Here is a 26,793-nt window from a genome sequence, read left to right as displayed (position 1 = left end):
CCTCCCAGGTTTACTCTCAATAAACCTGCCTGCTGTTGAAGCCAAGACTTTCTCCTTCGTCTCTTTCTTTTCCTTACAATAAGGTTTTCTTGATTGTAACCTTTATAGAAGCAGATCACCAGGCCTTTGGGTGGGTTTGAACCAATAACCTTTCTGTTTTAGCAGAAATCAAACCATCTTACCACCCACAGACCTTTTACACTTGAGGCTTTCTGCCCCTGTAAAGATTTACAGCCTTGGAAACCCTGTACAGGGTCGCTATGGGTTGGAACCAACTTGACCGCACACAACAACAACACATTCACTTATACAGTACTGTCTTTGGGTCTTCCACGGTACTAAGCACAGTGTAAGTGCACGAAATATTTCTTTCCACCATAGTCAAATTCTAAATGTAAAGGAATACAGTTAAGAAAATTAGTCCTTGTGATCCTATATAAGTAAATATACACATCTTTGTCATGGTTTCCATTTCCAGTTTGTAGAGTCTTCAGCAGGACCTCCATAGTTGTATAATTTGCACTTTGTTTCTGCTTCAGTGAGCCATATTTCTTGTAGTATACAAATGACCTGTCTCTCACATTTGGATAAAAGAGGGAATGTGATCTTTTGCTCCTTCATATCCCTTAAAAACTCCCTAATTGGATCCAATTCAAAGAAGACAAGAGTTATACTGAGGTGATGTTTTCTTTTGTTATATCTAAACTGAGGCTAATGAGAAAGAAAGGTTGACTTATTTTTTGTAATAATTTAAATTCAGCTTGTTTTTAAAACTGTACTGGAGATGGAATTGAATTGTTGACCAAAATGTCATTCCCACTCCTGGGCTGTGTGAGAACTGGCTCAGTTTATGGCACGTCATGTGATATGTGGCACTTTTCTTATTCCACTTCACCTTCACCCCAAACCACATCCTCATTCTGTGCCTGAGCGTCAGTTGACTGAACTTATTTCTAAAGTAAATGGGCTTCTGAGGCATGATATGTTGTTTGCATCCTGTAATATCTCTTTTCAATAAGTCATTCCATGCATCGTCATAATGAGAATAGTATTCCATATAGAAACCCAGCAAATAGGCTTCTAAATGAGTAGTACAAGGACAGCCTCTCCCACTGCATTCCTGGACACTGGGACGGGGATCCAGAGGGAGAATAAGTAAGGAACATGCTTCAAGATTAAGTAAAAGTGGTCTCCAGTCCTGGGAGACGTGCTCAAGATTACCTCACCCTGAGTATAGGAGCTAAGAGCACCAGGAAGATAAGCCTGGCTCTTCTCTTTGCTCTGTAAAATGTCTGAAGGTTCCAGAGGAGTAACCTGCAACCACTAAGATGACAAATAAGCATGAATCAGCCTCTACCTGAATCTACCTGCTCTGAGAGAAAGAACTTTGCCTTTTCAGATTTCATGGCTATTTCCATAAATCTGCTCCTGGCAATAGGTAACTGACCAAAAACATTGAAAGGAGGTATCTGTCCCAAGCCATGGTATTTTCAGTAGCCTCATCTGCTGCATTGAGCCATATTTGAAAGTTGGATAGTGAATAAAGAAGACCACAGAATTGATGGATTTGAGTTATGGTGTTGGAGGAGAATATTGAAAGTGCCATGAACCGCCAGAAGAACAAATAAGTCTGTGTTGGAAGAAGTACAACCAGATTGCTCCTTAAAAGACAAGATGGCCAGACTTCATCTCTCATACTTGGAACATATTATCAGAAGGGACCAGTCCCTGGAGAAGGATATCATGCTTGGTAAAGTAGAGAGTTAGCTAAAAAGAGGGAGACCCCCAACAAGGTGGATTGGCACAGTGGCAGCAACAATGGGCTCAAGTGTAGCAGCAATTGTGAGGCTGGTGCTGGTCTACGGCAGTGTTTTATTCTGTTGTACATAGGTCGTTCTGGGACGGAACTGACTCGATGGCACCTAACAACAACAATCTGAAGACAGTATCTGCATGTCCCTTACTCCATAACGGGAAACACCCTGAAGTTTTTTTCTATTTTCATTGTAGCCATCATGGTGCCCAGAGATCTAGGACGCAGACAGATGACAAGGTTCCAGGAGAGCACAGGGCTGGAGGAGGAAAAGGGCTGCTGGCAAGAACAAGCCAGCCATCATACTCCTCTCCCAAATTTATTTCCACAACCACTCATGATTCTGCCAAGATGGTAGAAAGCGTTCCCAAGAGGGATACACTCCCAACATTGCCCAATGTTGTTCAATGCCGTTGAATCGGTTCCAACTCACAGCGACCCTGTATAGGCTTTCCAAGGAGCAGCTGGTGGAATTGAACCATCAGCCTTGTAGTTAGCAGTCTAGTGCTTATCCTGCAGTGCCACACCAGAATTCCCCAATGTTGTTGTTGTTGTTGTTAAGTGCCATCGAGTCGGGTCCGACCCATAGCGACCCTGTACAGGGTTTCCGAGGGTGTAAATCTTTACGGGAGTAGAAAGCCTCATCTTTCTCCCGCGGAGCAGCTGGTAGTTTCGAACCGCTGACCTTAAGGTTCGCAGCCCGATTCGTAAATACATCATTTAAAATAAAACTTTTAGGAGACTTGTACAAGGTCAAGCATATCCACTAGAGGGAGCCCCAATCGATTTTATGTTGCAGGGAGCCTAGCAAAGTAGCTTCTTGGCACCTGTCTGAAAATAAACCGCAAAAGGGAATGGGGAAGTGAGGCAATAGATTAAGTCACCAAAAGAGAAGATAGCCATGTAAATTACCCAGTTAAAATCTAGGCTTTCCAATATTTACAGAATCAAAGATTTAAAACCCAGGAACCTGAGGCTGACCAAAGTTGAATGACTTGTTCAGGTTTACAAACATCTCCAGACAGTGGGCTAGAACTTCGTAAATCCTCTCTAACCAATACCCCTTCCACTACATCTGCATCCCTCTTGGTGAGCATCCTGGTGGCCATGGGCCCTTTTCTCCCCTGTGCCTCATTTCTCTCAAATGGAAACTCTCTCCTACCTGCTTCTATGATGTTAAGTGCCATCGAGCCAGTTCTGACCCACAAAGGTCCTGTTTAGGGTTTCCAAGGAACAACTGGTAAGCTTGCACCACCAACCTTGCAGTTCAAACTGACATTGCAGTTCAGTGCATTGATCTGCTTCTGTAGTTCCTTCATATGCCACAGAAGGGGATTTTGAGTTTTAAACTTAATAATGTCATTTTGCAGAGTCTTGGTGTGGTGCTATGGGTTAATGCACTGGTCTATAAAGTCAGTTTGAACCACAAGGTCAGTGGTTCAAGCTCACTAGTTGCTCCTCAGAAACCCTATACAGGGTCATTATGGGTCAGAATCGACTCAATGGCACTTAATGACAACAACAATGTCATTTTGCAGATGGGACCTAGGGATATAAATTGCCCAACACGGCTATCATCAGTCCTTTTCCTCTGCATCAGCACAATAGTATTATTTTGGGTGTGTAAATATGTCATTTGTACATCTTCAAATTGCAGACAATGCCTACAGGGAAGTGAGTCATAGTAATCAGCTCCAAAGCACTTTCTTCTCAGACTACACCTTGAATCTGGAGCTGAGGAGAGGACTGACTCTCTGGGACCTTGGTATTTTAAGCTTGGTGAGCTGATGCAGCCCATGCTACCTTCCTATGAGCTCCATGTTTCCCCGTTGCCCAGGCAACATGCAGCCCAGAAGCCCAGCCTTCCAGTTCTCATCCTCCCCCTGACAACAGTTTGCCACCCTGGATTGGCTCCCAGAACCCAGCTGTCCTCAGGCTCTTAGCTAGTTGGTCCTCATCTCTGCCCCTCCCCTTGAATAGGGTCACTCCACAGGGAGACACAACAGAGGCAAGAGAGGATCTTACTGGTAGGAGAAGCCGGGATAAGGGTGATGGGACAAGGAAGGGGAACAGGGACTGAGACTTTTCTCCAAAAGATATCTGAGAGGAATGACTTCTGTACAAAGAGCTTGGGTAGTGGACAGAGACAACCCCTCCCTCCTGCACTAACCCCAGCCTTGTCTGAGATTCCAAGGAGACCAAGAACTGAAGCTTCTGGAAAGTGTAAGAGACAGATTTGGAGGCTAGAATACTGACTCTCCTAGATTCCCAAGTTCAATTCAGGTGTCAGGAAAGCATCCTGTGTCCAGATCTGGATCACAGTCCCCTCCCCTCCTCAGGACAGCAAGGAGATGCCACCTAAAACTAAAGAAAAAAGAGCACAGAAGAAGAAAAAGAATTTGGGTGCTGGTGAGTCAGGGTGGGTAGAAGTGGGTGCCCCCTATTCTCCATGCTCCTTCCCAAAGACCAAGCAGATGTTCTCCAGAGAGAATTCAGGCCCTCAGCATGACTAGATGAAACTTTCCTGGCCCTGTCCTCTCAGATCTTCACATTCAGGTTCCATGAAAAGGGGGTAGTAGGGAAATCAGTCTTCCTTGAGCTCCTTCTGTTTCTTTACCCCCATATATATTCATCACAAATATTTCAGATACCTGTTTTGTGCTGGTCAGTGAAAACACAATGGTGAATTCAGTGGACAAGGTCTCTGCTCTCAGGGGCCCATATTTAGTTGTTCTCGGATTTCATGTGAGAAGGAAGTCCAGGGTCTTGGGTGAGGACAGGATAAGCTGAGGTTCTCCAACCCCATCCACTGCCATCTTGCCAGGGCAGATGTGGAGGCTGAATCCAAGTACAGACTGGCCAGGCTGGAGAAAGAGTTGCTCCAAGACCACTTGGGTAAGCAGGGTAGAAGTTCTGGGAGGCATCAGAGGCAAGGCAATGCATTTCTGTATCCATCATCTCCTTGAGGGACAGGAGGGTTGGAATTGGGGGGGGGGGGTTTGATAAGCTGACCCCTAACCATACCCAAGTAGAAAATACTGTCAGTAGTTGGGATTGTAGGAGAGAGGTGGGCAGTGAGGGAACTAGGGGACTATTTGTTATAGTCAGAACATGGAGGGAGTTTTTGCTTCTTAGTAATGAAGAGCCTGTGAGAGCCTAGGTGGGGAGGGGGAAAGACAGCATAAGAGGCTGAACAGGTGGATGGAGCCCATCATGCCCATAGGGGCTGATTCAGGGGCTCCAGCCAGCCCTAAGTGCAACTCTGGGACCATTCACAGCTCTGCAAAGGGATGAGGTTCGGCGAGCCAAAGCCTCTGAAGACCAACTGAAGCAGAGGCTGCAAGGGCTGGAGGCTGAACTGAAGGAGGCCTACAGTGAAAGGAAGGCCATATATGCAGGTGTGTGGTCAGTGAGCCCATGGGCAGGAGACCTAGAAGAGGGGCAGACAGGAGAACTTCAGTCTGTCAGGCCAAATCTCAGCCTTCCTGGCATGGCACAAATCAGGTAGGGATCCTAGGCAGGGACCTTCTTGAATCCTAATGTCATGTGCTTGATAGTTTGTAGATTAAAAATGCAGTCATTGACCATCTCACATTCATCCCTTGGGCATGACTGGGAAGAGGGGCTAGACACCCCATTGTGAACTGTGAAGGGGGAAGGGAGGTCTAATCTCTACAGAGTCTCACTACAGAATCACATCTCACCAGACCATTCAGAAGTCTCCCCATCTCTCTTCACCCACAACTTCATCTCCTTTTCCTATCCCTCCATCCCCACCCTAACCCCCACTGGACTCCCACAGAGATGAGTCGGCAGCACCGGGCCCTGCAGAAGGAGATGGATACCTGCAGCAGACACCTGGAGGAAGAAGTGAAGGGCCTTCGGGAACAGCTAGGTGGGCTTCCCTCCCTCAAGCCCTTTCTCTCTAAGGGTCACTGATAGACCTTCTCTAAAAAGACCATGAGGCCTGGCTCTTCTATCATGTTCCCCACTGATGCTCCTACCAATGAGGACTGGGGCAGAGAGCTCAGGATGGCAATAACCTCTCAATTCTAAAAGGAGGCTCACACACATCATTCCTGAAGGTTAAGTATCAGCCTGCTTCCCCTGTTCACCTGGTCTCTCCAAATCCAGGCCTGGTATGGCACTGTGGGTTAATGTGCTAGACTGCAAAGTCAGTTTGAACCACAAGGTCTGTGGTTCAAGCTCACCAGTCAATCCTTGGAAACACGGGGGTTGGAACCGACTCGACGGCACAACATCTGTAATGAGCTAAACATGCTCCCTTTTAGTTTAGCTGCAGTGGGATTTTCTATGAGATTAAGGTTGAATGTTAGACTTATTCCTTCCTATATCTCCAAGCCATAGATCATAGTTGTTAGGGTTAGTTCATGGTGACCCTAGAGTAGAGCTGTTCCCTAGGGTTTGTAGGGCTGTGACTTCCTGAAAGCAGACTGCCAGGCTTGTCTTCTGAGACACCTCTAGGTGGGTTTGAACTGCCAACCTTTTGGCTAATAGGCTCTTAACCATTTGTGCCTCCCAGGGACTTCTGGAACATACAAGGGACTTCAAAAAGCTTGTGAGAAATGAAATGAAAAGATAATGGCATTTTTCCTGAACTTTTGAAGCCCCCTTATAGCAGATCATCAATAACTATTTGATGAATAAATAACACCACCACCCCCACTCCAAAGCAGTAAAAACATACAAACAGGAAGTCTTTGCTCTCTTCCCTCTTGCTTACAGGATAAAGTTGAAACACCTTCTCATGATGGCATACAAGATAATTCACAATTTGACCTCAAACTTCTCTTAACCTACAATAGGTTTAGCAACAGATATTCGGGAACTGACATGCAATCCCTGGGTTCCTTTCCTGCACTTGGTCTTTGCTCAAATTATAAGTGACCATGTATTGTGTACTTCCTATAGATCAGGTACTTGCTCATACACTTAACTCTCATAGCAACCCAGAGAGGCATGTCTTATTCTCTCTTTTAAAATGAAGAAACTGTTTCTTCATCTTTAAGGGGCAAGGGGCACCTCAGGTTTCACAGGTAGTAAGTGATATGAGACTTGGGGCCTATAGTGGGCCTTCAGCTCTTTACAGGGATCACATGAAAGTGAGTGGCCCTAGGGGAGTCTGGCATGCTGCCACTCAAGTTTTACTCCGGGTACCTTTGGAGACTCTGTGCAAGGGTGGAATGTTGCCATCCTGGCTTCTTTCTTCCTCTGCCTCCCAGAGACATGCCAGAGGGAGGCTGAGGCTGCCAGGAAAGCAGCTGAGAAGGCCCTTGAGGAGCGGGACCGGACTCTGGCTCAGCTTCGGGCCCACGTGGCAGACATGGAGGCTGAGTATGAGGAAATCTTACATGTAAGCATGACCCAAGTGCCCCACACTCCACCAACGGCCCTCAAGTCCCAGCCAATATAATGACAACTAGACCAGGCCAGGGAGGTAAGAACAAAGCATCTCCCTGGAGAACCCTGCTTCATTTTGAGGGCCAAAGGCAAGGAAATACAAAGGAAACCCCCATGGAGAACAAGTACAATAAGAAAACCCTGGCTAGGAAAGCTTCCAAATTTGCTAGGGTATCCCCCCAGCCTTGCTCTCTTCCCTCCTGGAGACTGGCTGAAGCTTGGTATCTGCAGGACAGCTTGGACCAGCTCTTAGCCAAGCTAAGAGCCATCAAGCCTCAGTGGGATGGGGCTGCACTGAAACTCCATGCCAGGCACAAGGAGCAGCTGCGCCAGTTTGGACTCAACCCCTTGGATCTTTGAGCCTTGATCTTGAAGGCTCTCTAAAAGCCCAGTAATAAAGCTGACTTGATGTAGAACTCAATAGAACTGAGGGCTGTAGACATTTGATAAAGGGATGCCTCTCATGGGGCACTTGGGTTCCAAGCTGACCCATTACCTTGCATACTGAATGGTATGAGAGAAATGTGACAAAATCTCAACCTCTATCCCACAAAAACTGAGTTCCACTCCCTGAGCCCAGGTTCCTTTGGGTCCTTTCAAATCACCACTTCCCTGCCCCCACCAACACAAACACAGGCAGGCAGGTATGTGGGGAAAGGCCTTTTGTATAATATCAAATGTTTCAGGGACCAGGCAACCACTCCAATGGTTGTGCCCCCAGAATTCTAAGGTGCCAACAAAGAAAAGGTAAGACTAGTGTCCAGACTCCTGTAATATGAAGGGGTTTCAAAAAGGTCATGGAAAGTGGGATTAAAATACAATGGAATTTTCCCATGAGCTTTTTGAAGCCTCCTTTGTACATGTCCAGGATAATTCTAGGCAACTCCAATCCTGGCTAGCCTCAACACCCATGCTTCTCAAGTAGAACTTCATCCTTGGGGCACAACTCCCCAAAGCCCTCTGGAGTCAGAGGGGAGGGTCAACTGGGAGCAGACTCCCTTGTGGACTTTCATGAGGCCTCTCTGCCCACACCTGTCACTTGTTTGGTGGTCCCATGGGACTGGAGAGTCTTGAGCTCCAACTCTGTTTCCATCACCTCAAGTTGGTGAGTGAAGACAAGAAAGCCGTGAAGTAGCTCTGTGCCAGACGGAAGCACTATAGCACATCCAAAGCCAGAGCCCAGTCCTAAGTAGAAAGTGGCAGGGGCAGGTGATTAGGGGACCAGAAGAGTTCCTCTTCCCTCCCCACATTTGCATTGCAATGTTCAGGAATGGGGCTTGTTCCATCTAACTAAACCAGTTGTCAGTGAATTGACGTTCACTCCTAGGACCCCTTGTATACCAGAGTAGAACTGGGATTTTTCAGATGTAGATCACCAGGCCTTTTTCTCAGGCGTCTTTGGATGAACTCAAACCTCCAACCTTTTGGTTAGCAACTGAGCGTATTAATGGTTTATCCCACCTAGGGACTTCATCTCTTACCTCTCATCCCCATAAGTCCTAGCCTGCATACCCTACAGTGCCCACCTTGCAGCCCTTCCTTTCTGGCTCCCCTGGCCCTTCTCTCGCTGTTCACAGACCCATTGGTCTGTCTTTCTCCTCACCTTTTCAGACTTTGAGAGAATCCAGGCTTCCCAGCCCTACTGAGACCTGGCTGCCAGCTTCAAGCAGAGGGGTGGTTCCACCTCAGACAGCTGCAGAAGCCTTTCCAGGTCATTCTTCCCTCTCACAGGACACCCATTCACCTCCAGGACCATGTCCCCCATTCGCAACCCAGCCTGGGCAGCTGAGCCTCCTGGGGTCACCTGGAGGTGTGTGGGGTGGAATACAGAACATGGAACACCATGGCAAAGTCTGCTGAGTGTGCTAAGGTTGTGGGAGGGTGATGGAGGAATTCACTGGGAGGCAAATGATTAAAAGGAACTAAGGTCCATAGGGCACTTGTCACCTGGGAAATGAAGACATTGGGCCTACCGGCCACACAGCTGAGTCGGAAGCCATAGCCACCTCCTGGCCCCGGGTACAGGAAGCACTGGAGGGAGTCAAGCAGGACAGGGAGCACAGCTGTGTCTTCAGCTGATGGGTCCTGGGTTTCAACCAAAGGCACCTGGATAGTGTCCTGAGGAGAGGCACAAACATCTGTGCTCTCCAAAAACAAGAGTGGGGACAGGCGGACCTAGAAGTAGGCACAGAACAAACATGCTGTTTCTCCTCCACCTGCACACTGCTCCAGCCCCACCCTCAGCCAGCCCCTACCCCTCAGTTCGTACCATGCTGAAGAAGCGGTCAGCCTCATCATCGATGACAACCAGGGAGACGCAGGAGCCCTGTGCCCGGATTCTGGACACTGTTTCCTCATGGCTGAGCCCCTCCACACTCTCCCCAGCCACAGCCACCAGCCGATCCCCAGACTGCATCCCTGCCTTCTCAGCTGGCAGTCCTGGGTCCACATCCCGCAGAAACTGCCCTGCGACCAGGATAGTCTCACTGCTTCACCTCCATTGTCCCCAGTGCCACCTGAGGCCACTATTTGCACCAGGTGACTGGCCCAGGGGGTAAACAGGAGGAAGACGCTCAATAATGGGGCTGACAGATGGCTTTTTTTATGTGCAGGAGGGAGACACTTGAGTGTCCAGCCCAAGACCCACTTTCCTTACCCCCTTCCAAGGGTCCCACTCACCGGGATGACCATCAGGCCTCTTCTCCTCTCGAAGCAGGAAACCAAAACCCTGGGGTCCTTTCTCTAGGTACAGACAACGGGGCTTGGTGGGCAGTGCCCAGCCCTCTGCCAAGGGTGCAGCTAGGGGCATTCCAAGCTGGCGACACTGTTCCTCCACCTCTGGCCCTGCCACCAGCAAGGTCACCTGCTTTCCACTCTGCCAAAGCTGTGGAGACCCAGGAGAGCATCATCATTAACTACCTGAGTGGGAAGGGAAGAATGTGGCCCCCCTCGCAGCCTCTCCTCCCAGGCACAGGACTAAGGCCCAAGGGGAGGCCGTTAAGAACCAGGGCATGAAACCATCAAGGAAGGATAGAGATGAAGGCACACGATCTGAGCAGAGATTTAGGTGCCTGGAGGAGAGTCTGATGACCCCAACACCCCACGCCCCCATGGTTGGGGGAACAAGTGGCCATACCATCCTGTTGAGTTGGTTGTGAGTGAACTTCTCCACATTGACCCCATTCATTTCTAGCAGTCGGGCCCCAGTTGGTACTCCTGCCCTTTCAGCAGCTCCCCCAGTGCTCAGCACCAACCAAAAAGGACCGTGCTGCCCTGGGAGAAGAAGAAAGCACGCTGCAACCTCCTGCCTGCCAAGAGCAGGGCTTGAGAGCATCCTCTTGACCTCCCCACCAAGCCTCTAAGCTCACCATGGGTGATACTGAAGCCAAAGCCACCCTCGTCTTTCACTATGTGGCATAGCCGGGGCCGGACACCCGGGCCTAGGGTAGGACAGAAGTGAGCATCGCTACCGTGCTGAGCTTGGGCCACATCATGCACATGCCGAGCCCAAACCACCAGCAGCACCCGGGGACCGCTGGCCCGGATACGGCGCACCACCTGAACAGAAGGCAGGGGGGAGGGCAGGGGGTTGAGGGTGGTCCTTCATGCCAACTCCCCTCCCTGCCACCTACATTTTTCACCAGAGGAATTAGCTCTGTGGATGCCTTCACCCCACCCTTCCCACCTGGGAACCCCTGAATTCTGGAGGTGAGGCAGCGGTCCTTCCCCATAGTGTCCAGGAGGTGACAGTTTCTCACTCCCTGGGTTCCTGTGAAATGCTCTCCTGTCCTATACAGTGCATTCCAGCCCAACCTCACCCCTGCATAGTCTTCATGTTCCACCACATCGCTGTTCACCCCCAGGATCCGGTCTCCTTCTTGAAGACCCTGACTCTGTGCAGAGGAGCCTGGCTCCACTCTGCACACCACATGTCCAGCTCGGTCCAGCTCCTGCTGCAGGTGGAAGCCAAAACTCCTGCCCTCCTCTTTGCTCAGCAGACAAAAGCGAAGTCGCTCCAGGCTCCAGGAATCTGGAGGAGGAGAAGGGCAGCAGAAAAGGGAGGAGAGGGGGTGTGGCCCAAGACAGGTCACTGGGTGCCAGGTAGACCTTGTTCCCTCTACAGAGCACCAGACAGGCTTCCACCTTGTAAACTGTTGGATCTGGGCAGAGTGGCTGGGACAGAAGGAAACTGCCTGCCACCCCCCAAGGAATTACTCCCAGCCAAGAATGTTATCAAAGGAAGACAAAAGTGGTTACCAAGGAGATAAGGAGGGAGACCATATGGCACTGTGTGGGGGGGGGGGTGACTGCCAGGGAGTAAGGGGGTTACCAGAGAAGTTGTCTTCAGACAAGGAGAGGACTGGATTATCAATACCCAGCTTTGGGTTAAACTCAAACTTCCTGCAAGGGGGCAGGGAGGAGAAAGCTCCATGTCTGGACTTGGCTCCCTAGTCTACTTTAGGAGCTAACAGCAGCAAGAGGGATTCCCCACCTTCTACTCCCTTGCCCAACCCTTCATAGTACTTACTGAGTTAATGAGGCGGTGTCTTGAAGACCTGGGGTGAGAAGTGTTGGTGGGGAGGATTGGCACATGCTTCCCTCCAGACTCCTCTCCCCATGGTCATAAACTGAAAGGACTTAGGGGAGCCCCAGACTCAGGACTTGTCCCTCAGTTCTGCTGCAAAGAAATCTTCCCTTTCCACTGATGTCATATACACCAGAGGGGTATACCACATCCCATCCTTTCTCCCCTGTCTTTGACACAGAAATCTGAGCTTATCAACACAGGGTGTGGACCAAGAAAACAGAGATCACCTTCCGTCTCTTCTCCTAACTCCAGTCTATTCACTTCAGGGCTCCCCAGCCCAGCCTCAAGTTTGTTGTGCCCTGGTACCAGAATCTCAGCCTTTAAATCTGCCCCCCGCCTGCTGCAGTCACCCTACTCCAAAGGCTTTCTCTCAGCCTCTTCTTCCTACCTGTGACTGCTTCCATGGCTGGATCAGTGATCCAGGGCTCAGGATGGGGACAAGGTCCACTGTAACTAGCTGACCCTCCCTCCTATCCCTCAAGTCCCGCCTTCTTAAAGATGCTGCCGTGTAAGCAATGGGGTAATGGTTAACAGGGATGAAAGTCTTATCCTTTGGGGAAGTGAGCATATTCCTCTTGCCTCCATTCCTGAATCCCAACATTCTCTGGACCCTCCTCTGCTGCTGTCCTAGCAGAAAGGCAAATAGCTGATCACTGTAATTCCAAGTCTAGTGGGGAATACGAAAAAGATGCTAGAATTCTACAGTCCAGCATGACCTCCCCCTGTCCCAACACCTTTTTCACGAGGTTTCTCCTAGTATCCTTTGCACAGTGTCCAAGAATCACTTGGGTGATAATGGTTAAGGTTGTGTTTTCAAGTTGACTCTCATGAGTCTCAGTGGTTTAGCAGTTATGTAATGATGTGGTCATTCCACATTTTGCGATTTGATACACTGTAATCACTCTATGATGAGATCTGCTATGAGCAGCCATTCGGCTGAAAGGGACTTTTCTCATGGGTGTGGCCTGCATCCAATATATGAATGTTCTGATAAAGTTCTCTGGCTTTTGTGCTCACACTGGATCTTGTATCCAGCTCATCATCATCTGCCTGACATCTGGTTCTTGAGACTTGTCTTGAGCCAGTGGCCTCTGTATTGCCTGCTGTTCTTGGTATCTATTTGCCTCAGCAATCGGCTGTCTGGCCTGCTAACCTGAAGTCTGTCAACCCCTGCAGCTACATGAATCAGGAGGAGCCTTTAGACTGATGTCTAACCCACAGACTTGGGACTTGTCATCCTCTACAACTACATAAATGATTCTCTTAAAATAAATCTCTTTATATACAAGAAGGCTTTAAAAAGTTCTTGGAAAAATTCCAATGTCCTTCAATTCCATCTTTCCACAAACTTTTTGAAGCCCCCTCATATAAGATTCACTAGTTTTGAACCCAGCCTAAGACAACTTACAGCATAAAGTGGTCAGTAATTTAATCCGAATTGTCGAGAACAGCAGCAGCCAAGGAAGAAGAAGACATAGCACACGGAAGACACACAGCTTTTTAATGGCAGCAGGTCAGGGCATCCATGTGGTAAAAGAGGTACAAAAATGAAGAGAAAGCACCAATGTGAGAGGGAAATGACTGCAGGCATTCTTGGCATCCACAGATGGACATAAAGGCAGAAGGAGGAGGCTGGGTCTGGATGGATGGATGTTTAGACACTCCAATGCATCTTCTGGATGGCAACACTCTGGCATGATGGACCACCTTGGTGGCATGACCAAAGAGTCCTTGGGAAAGGCAAGGTTGGGGATGGTACTGCACGGCAATTTAGCCAACAAAATGTCAAATCCTTCGGTCCTTTCAGTAGAAGGGAGAGGAGGCATGTTTCCTCTACAAGACCAGAGCATCAGATTCCGTATCTTTGACCCTGGGAATTGCAAGCCTGAGGACAATGATTGAACATGCCCTAAGAGGCCAATTGACCCAGCTATGCCCATTTCTTTGCCTCCAGTCCGTGAAGAGATCTTTCTAGAAGGAGTAGTGCAAGACAGAAGGCCACAGAAGAAAGAGTTCTAGGAGATAGTGGTCAGGCAGCTAGGTGTCTGGACCACTCTTCAGCTTCCAGGACCTCCCAGTTGTTCCAGGAGGGTCTTGACCTCACCCTCCACTCGAAGCATCTGGGCCTTGCGCCAAGGATTAAGGGTGGCACCCCGACTATCTTCCAGATCTTGTAGCAGTAACTCAAGGTGGCGCCGGACCCGGGCCCGATCCCAGCTGTTAAGGTTCCGCTGGACTTCACTGAGAATCACCGACCAGTATTCAGACACTGCTGTCCCCTCTGTCAGTGATACCACGACCTGGGCGCCACCTTCAGCTGTGCCCCCCAAGTCCCGCAGTACCTGGCGGCCTTCTGAGCTCAGTTCATTGAAGTAGAGGCTGATATGAGAGACAAGAGTTAAAGTCATTCAGCAGGACTCTCAGAAGGAAGGGGTCAAAGGATAGATAGGCAGAAAATCAGGTGGTCTCATTGGTTGTGGAGTGCATTGGGCAAAGTGTGTCTGCAATAAGCCAGAGAAGGAGAGAGGTGGCCAAAGGAAGCAGGGACTGACACTAAAACCCCTTGAGACCAGGGACAGTAGGAATGGGGTTGCCAGGACCAAAGGAGATATGTGAGAGGGAATCAGGACAGGGTAAGAGGCAGTCACTGAGTAGGTAGGGTTGGCTCAGAACCAGAATGACAAGAATCAGAAATAGAGGCTAGGCACCAAGCCTAGCAGAGGAAAAGTCCAGTGGTTAGATGGAAGGACTGAGGGACTGGGGGACTGCCTTAGGAGGCCAGCTGAAGGACAAAGGTGATGGGACCAGGGGCAGGACTCACTGCAGCAGCTCCAGGGAAGGGTGCTCCCGGGCAGCCTTTGCCAAGGCCAGTGCTGCCGTGTCACCAGCACCATTGTAGGCCACGTTCAGCTCCTGTAATTGCTGGTTGTGGTTCAGCTGAGCAGCCAGCAGCTCCAGGCCCTCGTCCCCAAGACCAGTGTGTAGCAAGGACAGGTGTGTCAGCGAGCTGTTTCCTGCCAGACCCTCCACCAGGAGTGCCACGCCGGCTGCCGTCAGTGGATTGTTGGATAGCCTGTGGCCACAATCAACCCAAGGCTGTGAAGACCCACTGCAGATGCCTACGCTGGACTTTAGGACTTGGGTCAAAGGGATGCACAGCCCCCGGGAGGAGGAGGCAGAAATGGGGAGTGTGGTACATAGCAGAAGATAGAGACTGGGGTGAAAGCTGGCTTCTTTCCTCTTCTCCTCCCTCCTTCATTCTCCTTTTTGCTCTCTTCTTCCATCTCCCTTTCCTCCTATTCTTTACTATTCCCCTTTTTCCTTTTTTAACCCCATCCCTATCCCTGCTTCTCCCTCCCCTCTGGCTCCCTTTTCTCTTCCCCCTCCCTCCATTTTCCCTCCTCCTTCACATCCTCTTCCTCTAACTAGAATCCAGGAGTCTCCCAGTAAATCAATCAACACTTGGGAATATCCACGGAGTGCCCAGCATTAGAGTTATCCTTGGGAGGCTGCAGGAACATTCTGACACTGTTACCAGGCAACCTCCCTGGGTATTATTTCACCCCCTCATCCCCCTCCCTCCCCCAACACAGGCAAATTTTAGTCACGTGAGAAGCTTACCAAGCACCAATTGCTGGTGGCCTTGTTCCCCTGCCCTGCTGCTTATACTGGACTTGAGGGTAGGACAAAGGCTAGACCACACTGCCTTTACTTCAACACCATATGCTGGATGTATATGTAGGAGGCAGAAAACTCGCCCTTGACTTTAGGTGGCCAGAGCCTCTCCCCAGATCCCCTCCCAAGGCTCTCACCGAAGTGTGGTAATTTGGCACTGGTCATGCAGCAGTAGGTCTCGGAGGTCCCTGCAGGCCTCGGGGCCCAGGCTGTTGAGTTGCAAGCTGGAACAGGAGAAAGTTGCCAGAGGTAGAACAAGGAAGAAAGACCAAGGTAGGAATTTCACCTGGTGCCTGTGCTTTTCTCACAGCCTTGCCTCTTAAGAGTCCACACCTGCTCTTCTGTATGCGGTTGCTCCACCCACACCAAATTTCTTCACCCCACCCCCTGGGATTGCCTCAGTACCTCTGGTCCCCCTAAACTCTTCTTTCCCCATCTTTTTGCTTTCTACCCTTTCTTGCCCTCATGCCAATGCCCAGAGCTGAACCTGGTCCTTACCCCAGCTTCCGGGCACGCAATAAGACAGGCATGAGTGTCCGCAGCCCCGCGGGGTCCAGCTGGCAGGAAGCTAAGTTCACTTCATCTAGGGCATGCCTTCCGCTGCCCAGTACAGCTGCCACCACAGTGCACTTGAGAGGCGTCATGCGCACACCAGCCAGGTTGAGCTGGCGCAGGGAGCTGAGCACCTCGGCGGAGAAGCGCTGATTCTGGAACTCATAGTGGAAGAAGAGGTAGTCGAGGAGTTCCGAGGAGGGCAACACCTGACGCCCCCGAGTGCCCAGCTTCTTCTTGATGGCCTGGGCATTCTCTAGGACATCCAGGTTTTTGATTGGGCAGCCAAGCTGAGCCAGCACAGCCCGGTTGTGGGCAGAGAGAAGCCCTCCTATGAACATGGGGAAGAGTTCAAAGACTTCATCCTCAGAGGGTTCGTCTGGGTGGCGCCGGGGGCCCTCCACGCCCAGGATGCTGGCTTCAATCTGGTCCAGAACGTCATCATTGTAGTAATCCTCCTCCCGGAACATTTCCAGCACCATGGCTTGAGCCACCACCTCCCGGCTCTTACCCACCACGCGCCCAAACACCCGTGGGACCACCTGGGAAAGAAGCAAGGAAGGAATACTGGGTCTGTCTCCTGCCTTCAAACAGCAAAGCAGCACCATGGCAGAATCAGTTTAAGATCCCCACTTGACTGTGCCAGCCTAGTGAACTTGCAGCACTCCCCTGCTGCCACACCTTCCATGGCTCCCCAGTGCCCATGTGGCAAACTCTAAACATCCTAGCCTGGAATATAATTCATCATCTGACTTTTCAGTCATCTTTCAACACTTATCTCATGTACTCCAGACACTGGAACTTCTTTCTTTTTCTCCAACACACTTTCTCCCACACAATTTCAGCCTCAAAAAGGCCCAAAACTAAACCCACTGCCATCAAGTCCATTTCAGCTCACAGGGCAGGACAGAAACGCCCCATAGAGACTCTAAGGCTATAAATCTTCATAGAAGCAGACTGCCTCATCTTTCTTCTGAAGAGCAGCTGGTAGGTTTGAACCCCTGACCTTTCAGTTAGCTGCTGAGTTTTTTAACCACTGAGCCAACAGGGCTCTGATTTCAGCCCAGGGGAGAAGGAATTGTCATATGTTATGATGAATTCAGTCTGGCACTGAGCTAGTTGTCATAAATACATCACCATTGTTGACATCCACAACACAGTGACTAGGATTGAATTACGGCCTTAAAGGTGATACAATAGTTAAGCTTTCAGCTGCAAACTGAAAGATTGGCAGTTTAAACCCACCCAGTGGCTTTGCAGAATAAAGACCACAGAGAAGATCTGCTTCCATAAAGGTTACAGCCAAGAAAACCCTATGAGAAAGTTACATGGGATCATTTTTGTTGTTAAGTGCTGATGAGTCAGTTTCATAGCGACCCTGTATAGGGTTTCTGAGGAGCAGCTGGTGAGTTTGAATCAACAACCTTGCAGTAAACTGACCTCACAGTCCAGCACATTAGCCTGCAGCGCCACACCAGGACTCCATTATCAACGGGAAATTAACTCAACATGTCAAGGCCTGCATGGTTTGGCTCCTGCCCACCATGGTACTTTCAGCACCCCATCACTCACCATGCTTCTAACCTCTTGACTTTTTGCATTTCCTTAACCGTACCAAAGTTTCTCCTCCTTCAAATGACTCTCCTCCTGAGGTGCTCCCCCAAATTGTTCGCATGGTCAGATTAACTGTCTTTCATGTAGATAGGTTTTCCTTAACTACCCCTTTACCCCCACTGTTACATACTTTCATAGCATCTGGGGCTTTCCTTTCCAGACATTCACCACAATTTTTAATTATACAAGTATAGTTCCATTTACATTTTTGTATGTTCAGATGGTAAGACCAGAAAGGGCAGAAACCTGGGATTTTGATGTTTTCCCCCGGCATCTTATGTATTGCCTGGCCTGTGGCACTCAAGTCTTTGCTGAAGAAATGAATGTTTAGGAGGTTGGCAGCATCGTCTCCCATGCTTGCAGTGATTCTGAAAGGGAAGAAGGAAGGACCCATTCTTCTGATAATGACCCATGAGTTTGTTTTGTGGCACCTCCTCTAATTTCTGTCATTTATTGTTCAGATGTGAGGTTCCTGCCAGGGAGGAGAGAATCTAGTGTCCCTTCTCCCAAGAATAACCTGGTGACAAGATGAGAAAATGGCACCCTATGAAGCTGAAATCCCCAGAATCATGAAGAAACAGGTGAGGCCAGACGTCTGCGAGGTAACCTCAGAGAGTTTGAGTGTGTGACACTAACAATTCTTATGGGTTCTCAGGAGAATTCGGGGGCTTTTTGAATCCCTTCAGAAGAATACAACCTATAACCCAGGAAGGGGTGGGGTGCACAAGCTTGTGCTTATACTTAAAGAGCACTTACTATGTGTCCTGGAGTCCTTGTGTGGCGCTGTGGGATAAGCACTGGACTGCAAGGTCAGTTTGAACCACAAGGTTGATGGTTCAAACTCACCAGCTGTTTCTCAGAAACCCTACACATTGAATCGGGACCGATTCAATGGCATTTAACAACAACAATATTAAGTGCCATGTCCTGAGGTGGCTTCATGTTGGGCCAATGAAATCCGGAACAGACAAGGATTTGAGGCACAGAGAGGCTAACCACCTTGTCCAAGGTCACACACCTAGTAAATGACAGAACCTGGATTTCATCCAGGTAGCTGCATTACTGAATCCCTGCTCTTAACCCTTATGCTTTGCTGACTACAAAAAGGAAAACTTGTTGGGATTTTGCCAGCACAGATCAGGGCTCTCACTCCTCAAGACCAATATGAGTTACTAAAACATCCCTAGTGAAGACAAACATTATCTAGCAAGAACCACAGCTTGACAGACATATTCATAAAACACTATTGTTCAGTGCCATTGAGTGGGTTCCAACTCACAGCAACCCTGTCTAGGGTTTCCAAGGAGCAGCTGGTGAGTTTAAACTGCCTACTTTACGGTTCAAACCAACCTTGTGGTCCAGTGCATTATCCTGCAGTGCCATTGTTGTTGTTAAGTACCGCTGAGTCAGTTCCGACCCATAGCGACCCTGTATAGGGTTTCTGTGGAGAGGTGGGTGGGTTGGAATTGCCCACCTTGTAGTTAAACTGACTTTGTGACCTAGCGCATTATCCTGCAGCACCACACCAGGACTCCATAGCGCCATTGTTGTTAAGTTGTTGATAAGTGCCGTCAAGTCAGTTCCGACCCATAGCGACCCTGTATAGGATTTCTAAGGAGAAGATGGTGAGTTTGAACTGCCAACCTTGCAGTTCAAACTGCTTTGCAGTCTGGCGCATTAATCCACAGCGCCACACCAGTATTCCATTATGTATCCATAAATCAAAGACCATAGGATTCAGAATCACAAAATCTGTCCTCAGATCCCTGTTAATGTTATTTATTATCTGGGTGTCGAATTACTTGGCCTTTAGAAGCCTCAATTTCCTCATTTGTAAGAGAGATCATAATATCTCATTTCTAACGTTGGTGTGAGAAACAAAAGGAAGAACCCTGATAAAGCCCCTTAAAGGCAGCAGCAGAAAGTAACTCTCCTCTTCCCTGCAAAAATTTAGCACATCTGTCCTGACACAGCTCAGTTCTCTAGCATCTAATCAGGTTTCTGGCATGGACCTGCCTGCACCCAGGAAGGGCTTTCCTAAGCCAATTACCAATACCATTTATCCTCCCAGTATAAGTGAATAAAACAGCATCTGCTTTATAAACCCATCTTTGATGATTGGGTTAGGATGACTCATCCTTCCCAAAGCCTGATCACCTCTGGATAAACACACGCAATCAATTTCAGGACCTGCCAAACAGAAGACAGACCCTGGATGGCAATGACACCTGCCTAAAAGCAACAAAGGCCAGACAGAAAGATGTGACAATCATTGTTAGGGTCGTTGTGAAGTGCCGTCGAGTCGGTTCTGACCCATAGCGACCCTGTATAGGGATTCCAAGGAGCAGCTGGTAAGCTTGAACTACCGACCTTGTAGTTCAAATGGCTTTGCAGTCTGGTGCGTTAACTCACAGTGCCACACCAGACTCCTGGGGTTGTAGGATTGTCATTAAAGTCCCTGCACCCTCAAATTCCCTTCCAGTCTCCAAGTGTTCCCCAGCCTTTTGGCTTCTTTCTCCCCATTCCTTACGTTCCAAACCCACTGTCATCGAGTGGAATCTGACTCACAGCAACCCTCTAGGACAGAGTAGAACTGCCCCCATGAGGTTTCCAAGGCTGTACATCTATCTTCATGGAAGCAGATTGCCTTATCTTTCTCCAGCAGAGCGGCTGGTCGGTTTGAATGACTGACCTATCTGTTAACAGTCAAGAGTTTTAACCATTGAGCCAGTGCTCCTCCTTTATGTTCCAAAGCCAGAGTCAAGAAGAGAATCCACTTTTAGGCAGGAAGTAAGAGCTTCCTTCTGGGAGAGGACCAAGGGTAAACAGGGAGCATGAGGGCTGGTGGCCTGGGGCTCTGGGGAGGGAAGGAGCAAGGGTAAGGACTTGGGGGTTGTTACCTTGAGCAGGTTGAACAGCAGAGGCAGAGCCCGTAGGGGCAGCACCTTGGCCACAATGCCCAGCACCAAGCTGACGTCCTCCCCAACGCGTCCCACGAGATCGGCCATGTCCTTGCCCACCCGCTGCAGGGCTGTCTTATGCAAACCCAGCACGATGTAGAGGGCAGCCAGGTATTCCTGCATGGCGGGCACAGTGAAGACAAAGGTGCCTGGGTGCCCTGGCTCCACACACGGGGCCAAAAAAAACCTCAGGGCATCCCGACGGAAGACACGCAGGAGCTGAAATTCCTCTTCTGTCTTGATGCCAGACTCCAGACACCCACGGACATCCTCTTCAGAGAAGTAGGTCTTGCGAGAAGTTACCCCTTTGTGGGCCAACTTGCCCAGGGTTCGGGCTGCATAGGCCATCAGAGACACCTTGGAGGGGTCGGTGCTGTCCAACGTTTCCCCACTGAAGTTGAGGCGCAGGAAGCTGGTATAGATGCTCGTGAGGGTCTGGCCAGCAGGCGTGGGGGCATGTAGGAAATGCAAGGTGGCACAGACAAGCCAGCAATAGGAGGGCAAAAAACAGGCGGCAGCAATCTGGTGGTGCCCCTCTAGGTTCCGGGAGAGCATCTGCACCAAATTGTCACGCTGGGCCGAGGTGGCCGAGACACCTGTGCCCTCAGCGCTCTGCCCACAGTCTGGCTGGTTGAGGCGGAGCTGGAAGTAGAGTTTCTGCAGGTTGGTATCTGAGAAGCCACAGATCTCGCCATAGCGACCCACATACTTGCTGGGGATGCGGCCAATGGCAGAGGGCCGGGTGGTCACTAGAATGCTGGCCTGGGGAGATCATAGTTGAAGGTTAAAAAAAATTACCCAGTTACCACTACCAACTGCTCTGAAAGGGATCACAACAGAAGGTCCTGGAAGGGAGGCGGGGGAGGGGGGAGAGGGTGTGAAACAAACAAAACTCAAAATCATAAAAAAAAAAAAAAAAATACCTGGCTTACTGGTCATGTCGCACTGGACTGCTAACCACAAGGCCAGCAGTTCAAACTCACCTGTTGCTCCTTGGAAACCCTATACAGGGCCACTATGAGTCGGAACCAACTCCGAGGCACTTAACAATAGCAACAACTTGTCAGATAGAAACTATTGGAACCCCTGAGATTATGGCCCTTAACCGCCATTCAGGTCTGGAACTGGATTCTCCTCCACAGCCCAATTTTCAGCCAAACAATAGACACATTTATAGGGGGAACAATACCATTAGTCAGGTACACACACCTTAGCGTAACCAACCATTTGTGATCAAAAGGGCAGCATTTGCCCAAAGGCAGAGTTCAGAAAGGTTCCAATAGGAGAAGGAATGGAAACAGGCAGCACAGTGAGGAAGTGGAATGTGAGATGTTTCATTGTGGGGAGTGCAGTCAATGAGATGAAACAAAATGTGTATGATTTGTTGAATAGAAAACCGATGATATGCTCTGTAAACATTCACCCAAATCACAATGAAAAAAAAAAAAAAAAAAAGACCTGGAGTTTCTTCCCACAGAGTCCCTGAGGACTGAGTGTCCAAGGATGAAGATGAAGAGATGTTATCATTTTCAAATACCCACTACAACCCAGGGCACTGTGCTCAGTATTATATGCAATAGCTCATTTGATTGTTACAACTCAAGGGGAGAAGAAAACAGAAGCTTGGATAAGTAAGTGAATTGCTCAACGTCACAGAGCTGAAAAGACGGGAGATCGAGTTTGAATCAAGTCAGGGCCTACTCTCTTACCCAATGAACATGTGGGCACAGGACACAAGAATCCTTAGGAGGGCATCAGTGGAAGGGCAGGGCGGGGGGCACCTACCTCAGGCAACATGTATTTACGCAGTAGATTGACAACGATGGCAGCTGGCTCTTTTGGCACCTCAGGATCGCTGCAAAGCCCTGTGCTTGCCAACCGGAAGTCAAGGTTGAGACGCTCCAAGCCATGGAGCACAAAGAGCAGGCGGGACCCAGCAGCAGCCATCAGAGGCAGAACCTCCTTTAAGGGTGTGTAGCGCTGGGCCACAAGCTGGTACAAGGAGGCTGGGGTAGGGCCCAGGGATGACAGGTCCTCACAAGAGAAGGGGATAAGCAACTCAAAGTGTGGCAGTTGTCCATGACACCAGTCCAGGACCATCTTCCGCACCAGTGTGCTCTTGCCTGTGCCCACCGTCCCATATAGCACCACTGTCTGCACCTGGCGCCCACAAGCATCTGGGCCAAAGAGTTGAGACAGGGCCAGAGGGGGTAGTCCAGGCTGGGGCAGCTGATGTTCCAGAGCCAGCTCTGCAGATGGGCGAAGGAGCTCATCTGGGGTACTCTCACGGATCACAGGGTCCACATGGACTGTGTCTAGTGCAAAAGTCGGGCCAAACTGGCGCTCCTCCCTGGGCAGCCGGATGAACCACTCAGCCAGGTTCCCACGGTGCCGCTGGATAGCTTCTAGAAGGAAAGCAAGGGAAAGGGGCTGGCAGGTAAAAGAGCTTAAGGCAGGTGAGGAAGTCCCTGGGTGATGCAAATGGTTAGTGTGCTTGGCTGCTAACCAAAAGATGAAAGTTTTGAGTGCACCTCAGAGGTACTTCAGAAGAAATGCCTGGCAATCTACTTCTGAAAAATTGATCACTAAAATACCTACAGAGGCAGCACAATTCTATTCTGACACACATAGGACCACCAGGAGTTGAAGTTGACTATCAGTAACAGCTTTAGGACAGAGTAGGGAGAGTAGGGTGGTGGTAGGGTTAGGCTGGGGAGTCAAGAACCAGGAGATGTTGAAGCACAAACTGAGTCTGACACATAGCACTCCCTTAGAAAACACGGACTCTATGGAAAGTTTGGAACTCCTTTAGCAGAACATGGGAGTCACTGAACAAGTGATGCTAAGCTGGGCTGACTGGGTCATAGATTTCTGTGTGCAGTTTTAACCTGACTGCTGAACTCAAAGTTTGAAGGTAGGGATGGCATATCTCCACTGACGCTCTGTATGTAGTAAGTGTGCTGTACATGAGTGGTATAGGAGGGATACGTGGACAGATGGACAATGGGGCAAGAGAGGATGCAAGGGACCACTGATGGATGATGTCAGCAGGTCCTCTACTATTCCCTCATCCTGCTTGTCCTTCAGGCTGACTGAGGAGCCAAACCCTTTACCAGCTGCAGAGGTGCTCCGATACAGCTGTCCATGTTTCCCTGATGGGGGAGCACTGTCGGCTGAGCTTCCATGGTGGCGTGCAAAGGTTCTGGGAACAAGAAGAGGGTGTAAGCTGGATACAGATTATCAGCCCCACATAGTCTGTGGGTCCAGCTCATCTACTGGCAGAGGCCATGTCACCAAGGGGCAGAGCGGCAGAGTACCCTAAGCATGAAGGGCTCATTGTTAAGCAAGGCCACAATGGGTCTCCCCTTGGAAGGCAAGGCCCCAGGAGAGATCTCATGTGGGGACTCTGCAGTGTCTGTCTCTTTGTTTTAATCAGCTTATTTTTAATTTTCTTGATTTTATAATAAAAGTTTTCAGTAAAATCTTAGTAAGAATTATATTAGAGATTTGAAACTTGTTTTTAGGCACCTTCACACCATATTCAATCATGCGTAGTCCTAAAGAATGCTTTTCACACTAACAGTAGGTTTCACCACTAGGAAAAACCAGCTAAAGTTTTTGCCAGTCCAGGTTTAAGATTACATTCAACAATCCGTGTAGTTTCGGTCAGGGACATCAAGACCTCTAGAAAATTAGCTAAAAATGCAATTTAGGGCTAAGGGAATAGTAATAGATCATAAGCAGAAATTTAACTAGATGTTTTGTATAGAGAAGTTTTTATAAGGAAGTTGTTCCATTTCTTCTTAACTACAAAACTTTAAATGCTTCTTGTTTTTCTTGTTTAATCAATCATGAGAAACAACTGTGTTGTCAGTTACCATAGCAAATAATGTTTAGGTATATGTTGTGATTAATGAATCTATAGAAAATAATAGGTGAAGGTAGAAATGGGAGTTAAGATTTAGAATTATGTTTTAAGGTTTACCTGACATTTTAAGAACAATAAGGTTTGCTTACAGAAATCAGATATTGTCTAACTACGTAAAGGGGAACAAGGAAGATTTCGATGCTCTATATTGAAATGATTAATATGTATGATTTAGACCACTACTTTAAAAAGAATGATTAATAGATTAATGGTATAGAGTAGTATAAAAGCTGTTTGAGAATCTGAAATAAACATAGGAGAAGATTCACCATTCATCGAGACTCATTGATTTTGTCATTTCTTCGCCAACGCCACACATCTCTCTAGGACCCCATAATAAGATTGTCGGGGCTGGCCCCCCATAATCTAGACCAGTGGATTTCTGGTTTCCTGAAATCCAGAACTAATACTAGTCACCAAGTTGAGAGGCCTAATTAAACTCTCACACCCTCAAGACTCACCCATAGGTCTGAAGCCCCTATCTACCTAGAACTTTGGCTGGCCACTGCCAGTCTCCACCCCACTTCCCAGAGGGCCTCCTTTGGGCTGACCACTATGACTTCTACTATACATTTAAGCCAACTTTCTCTCAGGTCTGCTTGCTGACTCCATACCTCTCCACCCAAGAATGCTAGCTCCCCTTAATCCTGCTTCTAAGGATCAAGGTAGCTCCAAGTCCTGATCCTTCCCACCCTATTGTGCCTAGATATATTTTAAGGTCTGATACCAAGTCCTCACCTATGGGGTCCAAGGGGACATTCTCCTTTCAGAGGCCAACTCCAGTAGATCAGAAAGGGGATGCGTTCATCTACAGAGAAAAGGGAGATGGAAAAATACCATATACAGATCCTACTCACATTTTCCCACCAAGACACAGAGCCCAATTGCTGTCAAACCTCCCGTTATTAGTTTTCATTGCAGTTACTGTACAAATCTCTATTTCATCATATAATTATTTGATTAACAATCACCCCATCTCCATCCCCCACAGACGATGAAGCCCACAAGAGCAGGGATTACATCTGCTCTTGTTCACAATTACACACCTAAAACATAGCACAGGGTCTGGCACATAGCAAGCACTCAGTAAATATTTGTTGAATGCAAAATTAAATTGGTTAAGCGTGCCTGGGCTTGTGTAAATGTAAGGGGCCCTCAATGTTCATTTAGTTCTAATCTCTAATTTTTAGATGAGAAAAAGGGGAAGCTCACAGAGATGAGGTGGCTAGCCCAAGGTCAAGAGCTAGGAAACTGCAGAGCTGGGACAAATGCACCTGGTGTCTGGATCCCTGATCTCTTGGAGGCATAATTGGGACCCTGATGAGGGAGGGAGAAGTAGGAACAAAAGCCTCTGCTTCCTGCTCACCTGGTGGCTGGGTTGCTCTTCCCAGACCAGAGCCCCAAGAGGGTCTAGGCAATCGGCAGCCCCACCTCATAGTAGGAGAGAAAGATCAGCACCCAGGACACAGCACCCCCTTCTATCTTGCTTCCTGTAAGAATGATGTGTAAATGGAGGGTAGTCTCTGTGCCAGGGTCTTCCTTCCCAAGTCAGCCCCCTCCCTTAAATGTCAGCATTGCTGGAACCTTGTCCTGGCTTATAGCTCTCTTCCATTTCCTACACTTGCCACCTATGTGATCCCATTTCTCTCTTACCACCTGTTGCCCTTCTCCTAAATTCTAGCTTTGTACACTACTTTATTTTTCCCTTTTGCTGCCAGCAAGTCAGATAGTAGTTCTCTGTGTTTGTTTTTGGTGGCTTTTCTGAGCCTAGAATTTCCAGTAATGATTATCTATTCCCCTCTGCCTTTGTTGCTTAGTTCTTGGGCCCTTTAGCTCAGTTTTTCCCATTCTACCTTTTCTATGACTTTCATGTAAACTACTTTTGAGGCTGGCACCAATCAATAAATGAAATTAACTTCCTGCTTGACATCTCATGAATCTTCAGCCAGAAACTTCATGCCTGCAAAACTCAATTCATCAGTCTCTCTCCTTTTAGTTTAATACCACAAGTCTCCCCAACCACACAATTTAGACTAGAAAACTGACTTGTTTTCAAAGCCTTCTTACCCGTTCCTTCAGTCAGTCTAAACAGTCCTACCAGTTCCTGCTCCCAAAACTTTGCCTGACTATCTCTATTGCCTCAATCAAGGGCTAACTCAGCCCCTCCCAGGGTTTACCAGGAAACGCAGTCTCCTCATTGGTCTCTCTGCTTCCGGTTTCACCTAATTTCAACCCTTCATTC

General features: G+C 48.7%; 3 protein-coding genes across 3 annotated transcripts; 1 reads left to right on the top strand and 2 right to left on the bottom strand.

Moving 5' to 3' along the window:
- Positions 1-4,164: 4,164 nt before the first annotated feature.
- On the top strand, positions 4,165-7,594 carry CCDC153 (coiled-coil domain containing 153). The gene is made up of 6 exons (XM_006833909.1): positions 4,165-4,222; positions 4,643-4,708; positions 5,092-5,211; positions 5,616-5,708; positions 7,057-7,187; positions 7,466-7,594. Exons 1-6 carry the CDS (start codon positions 4,165-4,167, stop codon positions 7,592-7,594), a joined length of 597 nt encoding a protein of 198 aa, XP_006833972.1.
- Positions 7,595-8,389: 795 nt separating this feature from the next.
- PDZD3 (PDZ domain containing 3) lies at positions 8,390-11,827 on the bottom strand. Its single transcript, XM_006878312.1, is given in 10 exon segments — positions 8,390-8,419; positions 8,838-9,038; positions 9,182-9,409; positions 9,504-9,700; positions 9,914-10,118; positions 10,371-10,507; positions 10,603-10,792; positions 11,053-11,264; positions 11,565-11,635; positions 11,763-11,827. Coding segments are annotated over 10 exon segments (1,536 nt in total).
- Positions 11,828-13,659: 1,832 nt separating this feature from the next.
- NLRX1 (NLR family member X1) lies at positions 13,660-26,000 on the bottom strand. Its single transcript, XM_006833908.1, has 9 exons — positions 25,918-26,000; positions 25,290-25,359; positions 23,737-23,825; positions 22,409-23,028; positions 20,564-21,385; positions 15,996-16,591; positions 15,635-15,721; positions 14,644-14,895; positions 13,660-14,201 (listed from the first exon to the last, which is right to left on the bottom strand). Exons 1-9 carry the CDS (start codon positions 25,985-25,987, stop codon positions 13,880-13,882), a joined length of 2,928 nt encoding a protein of 975 aa, XP_006833971.1. The 5' UTR covers positions 25,988-26,000; the 3' UTR covers positions 13,660-13,879.
- Positions 26,001-26,793: the final 793 nt, after the last annotated feature.

Source organism: Chrysochloris asiatica, unplaced genomic scaffold, assembly GCF_000296735.1.
Source record: "Chrysochloris asiatica unplaced genomic scaffold, ChrAsi1.0 scaffold00008, whole genome shotgun sequence".
Lineage (NCBI taxonomy): Eukaryota > Metazoa > Chordata > Mammalia > Afrosoricida > Chrysochloridae > Chrysochloris > Chrysochloris asiatica.
This window is presented reverse-complemented; position numbering and strand designations above follow the sequence as displayed.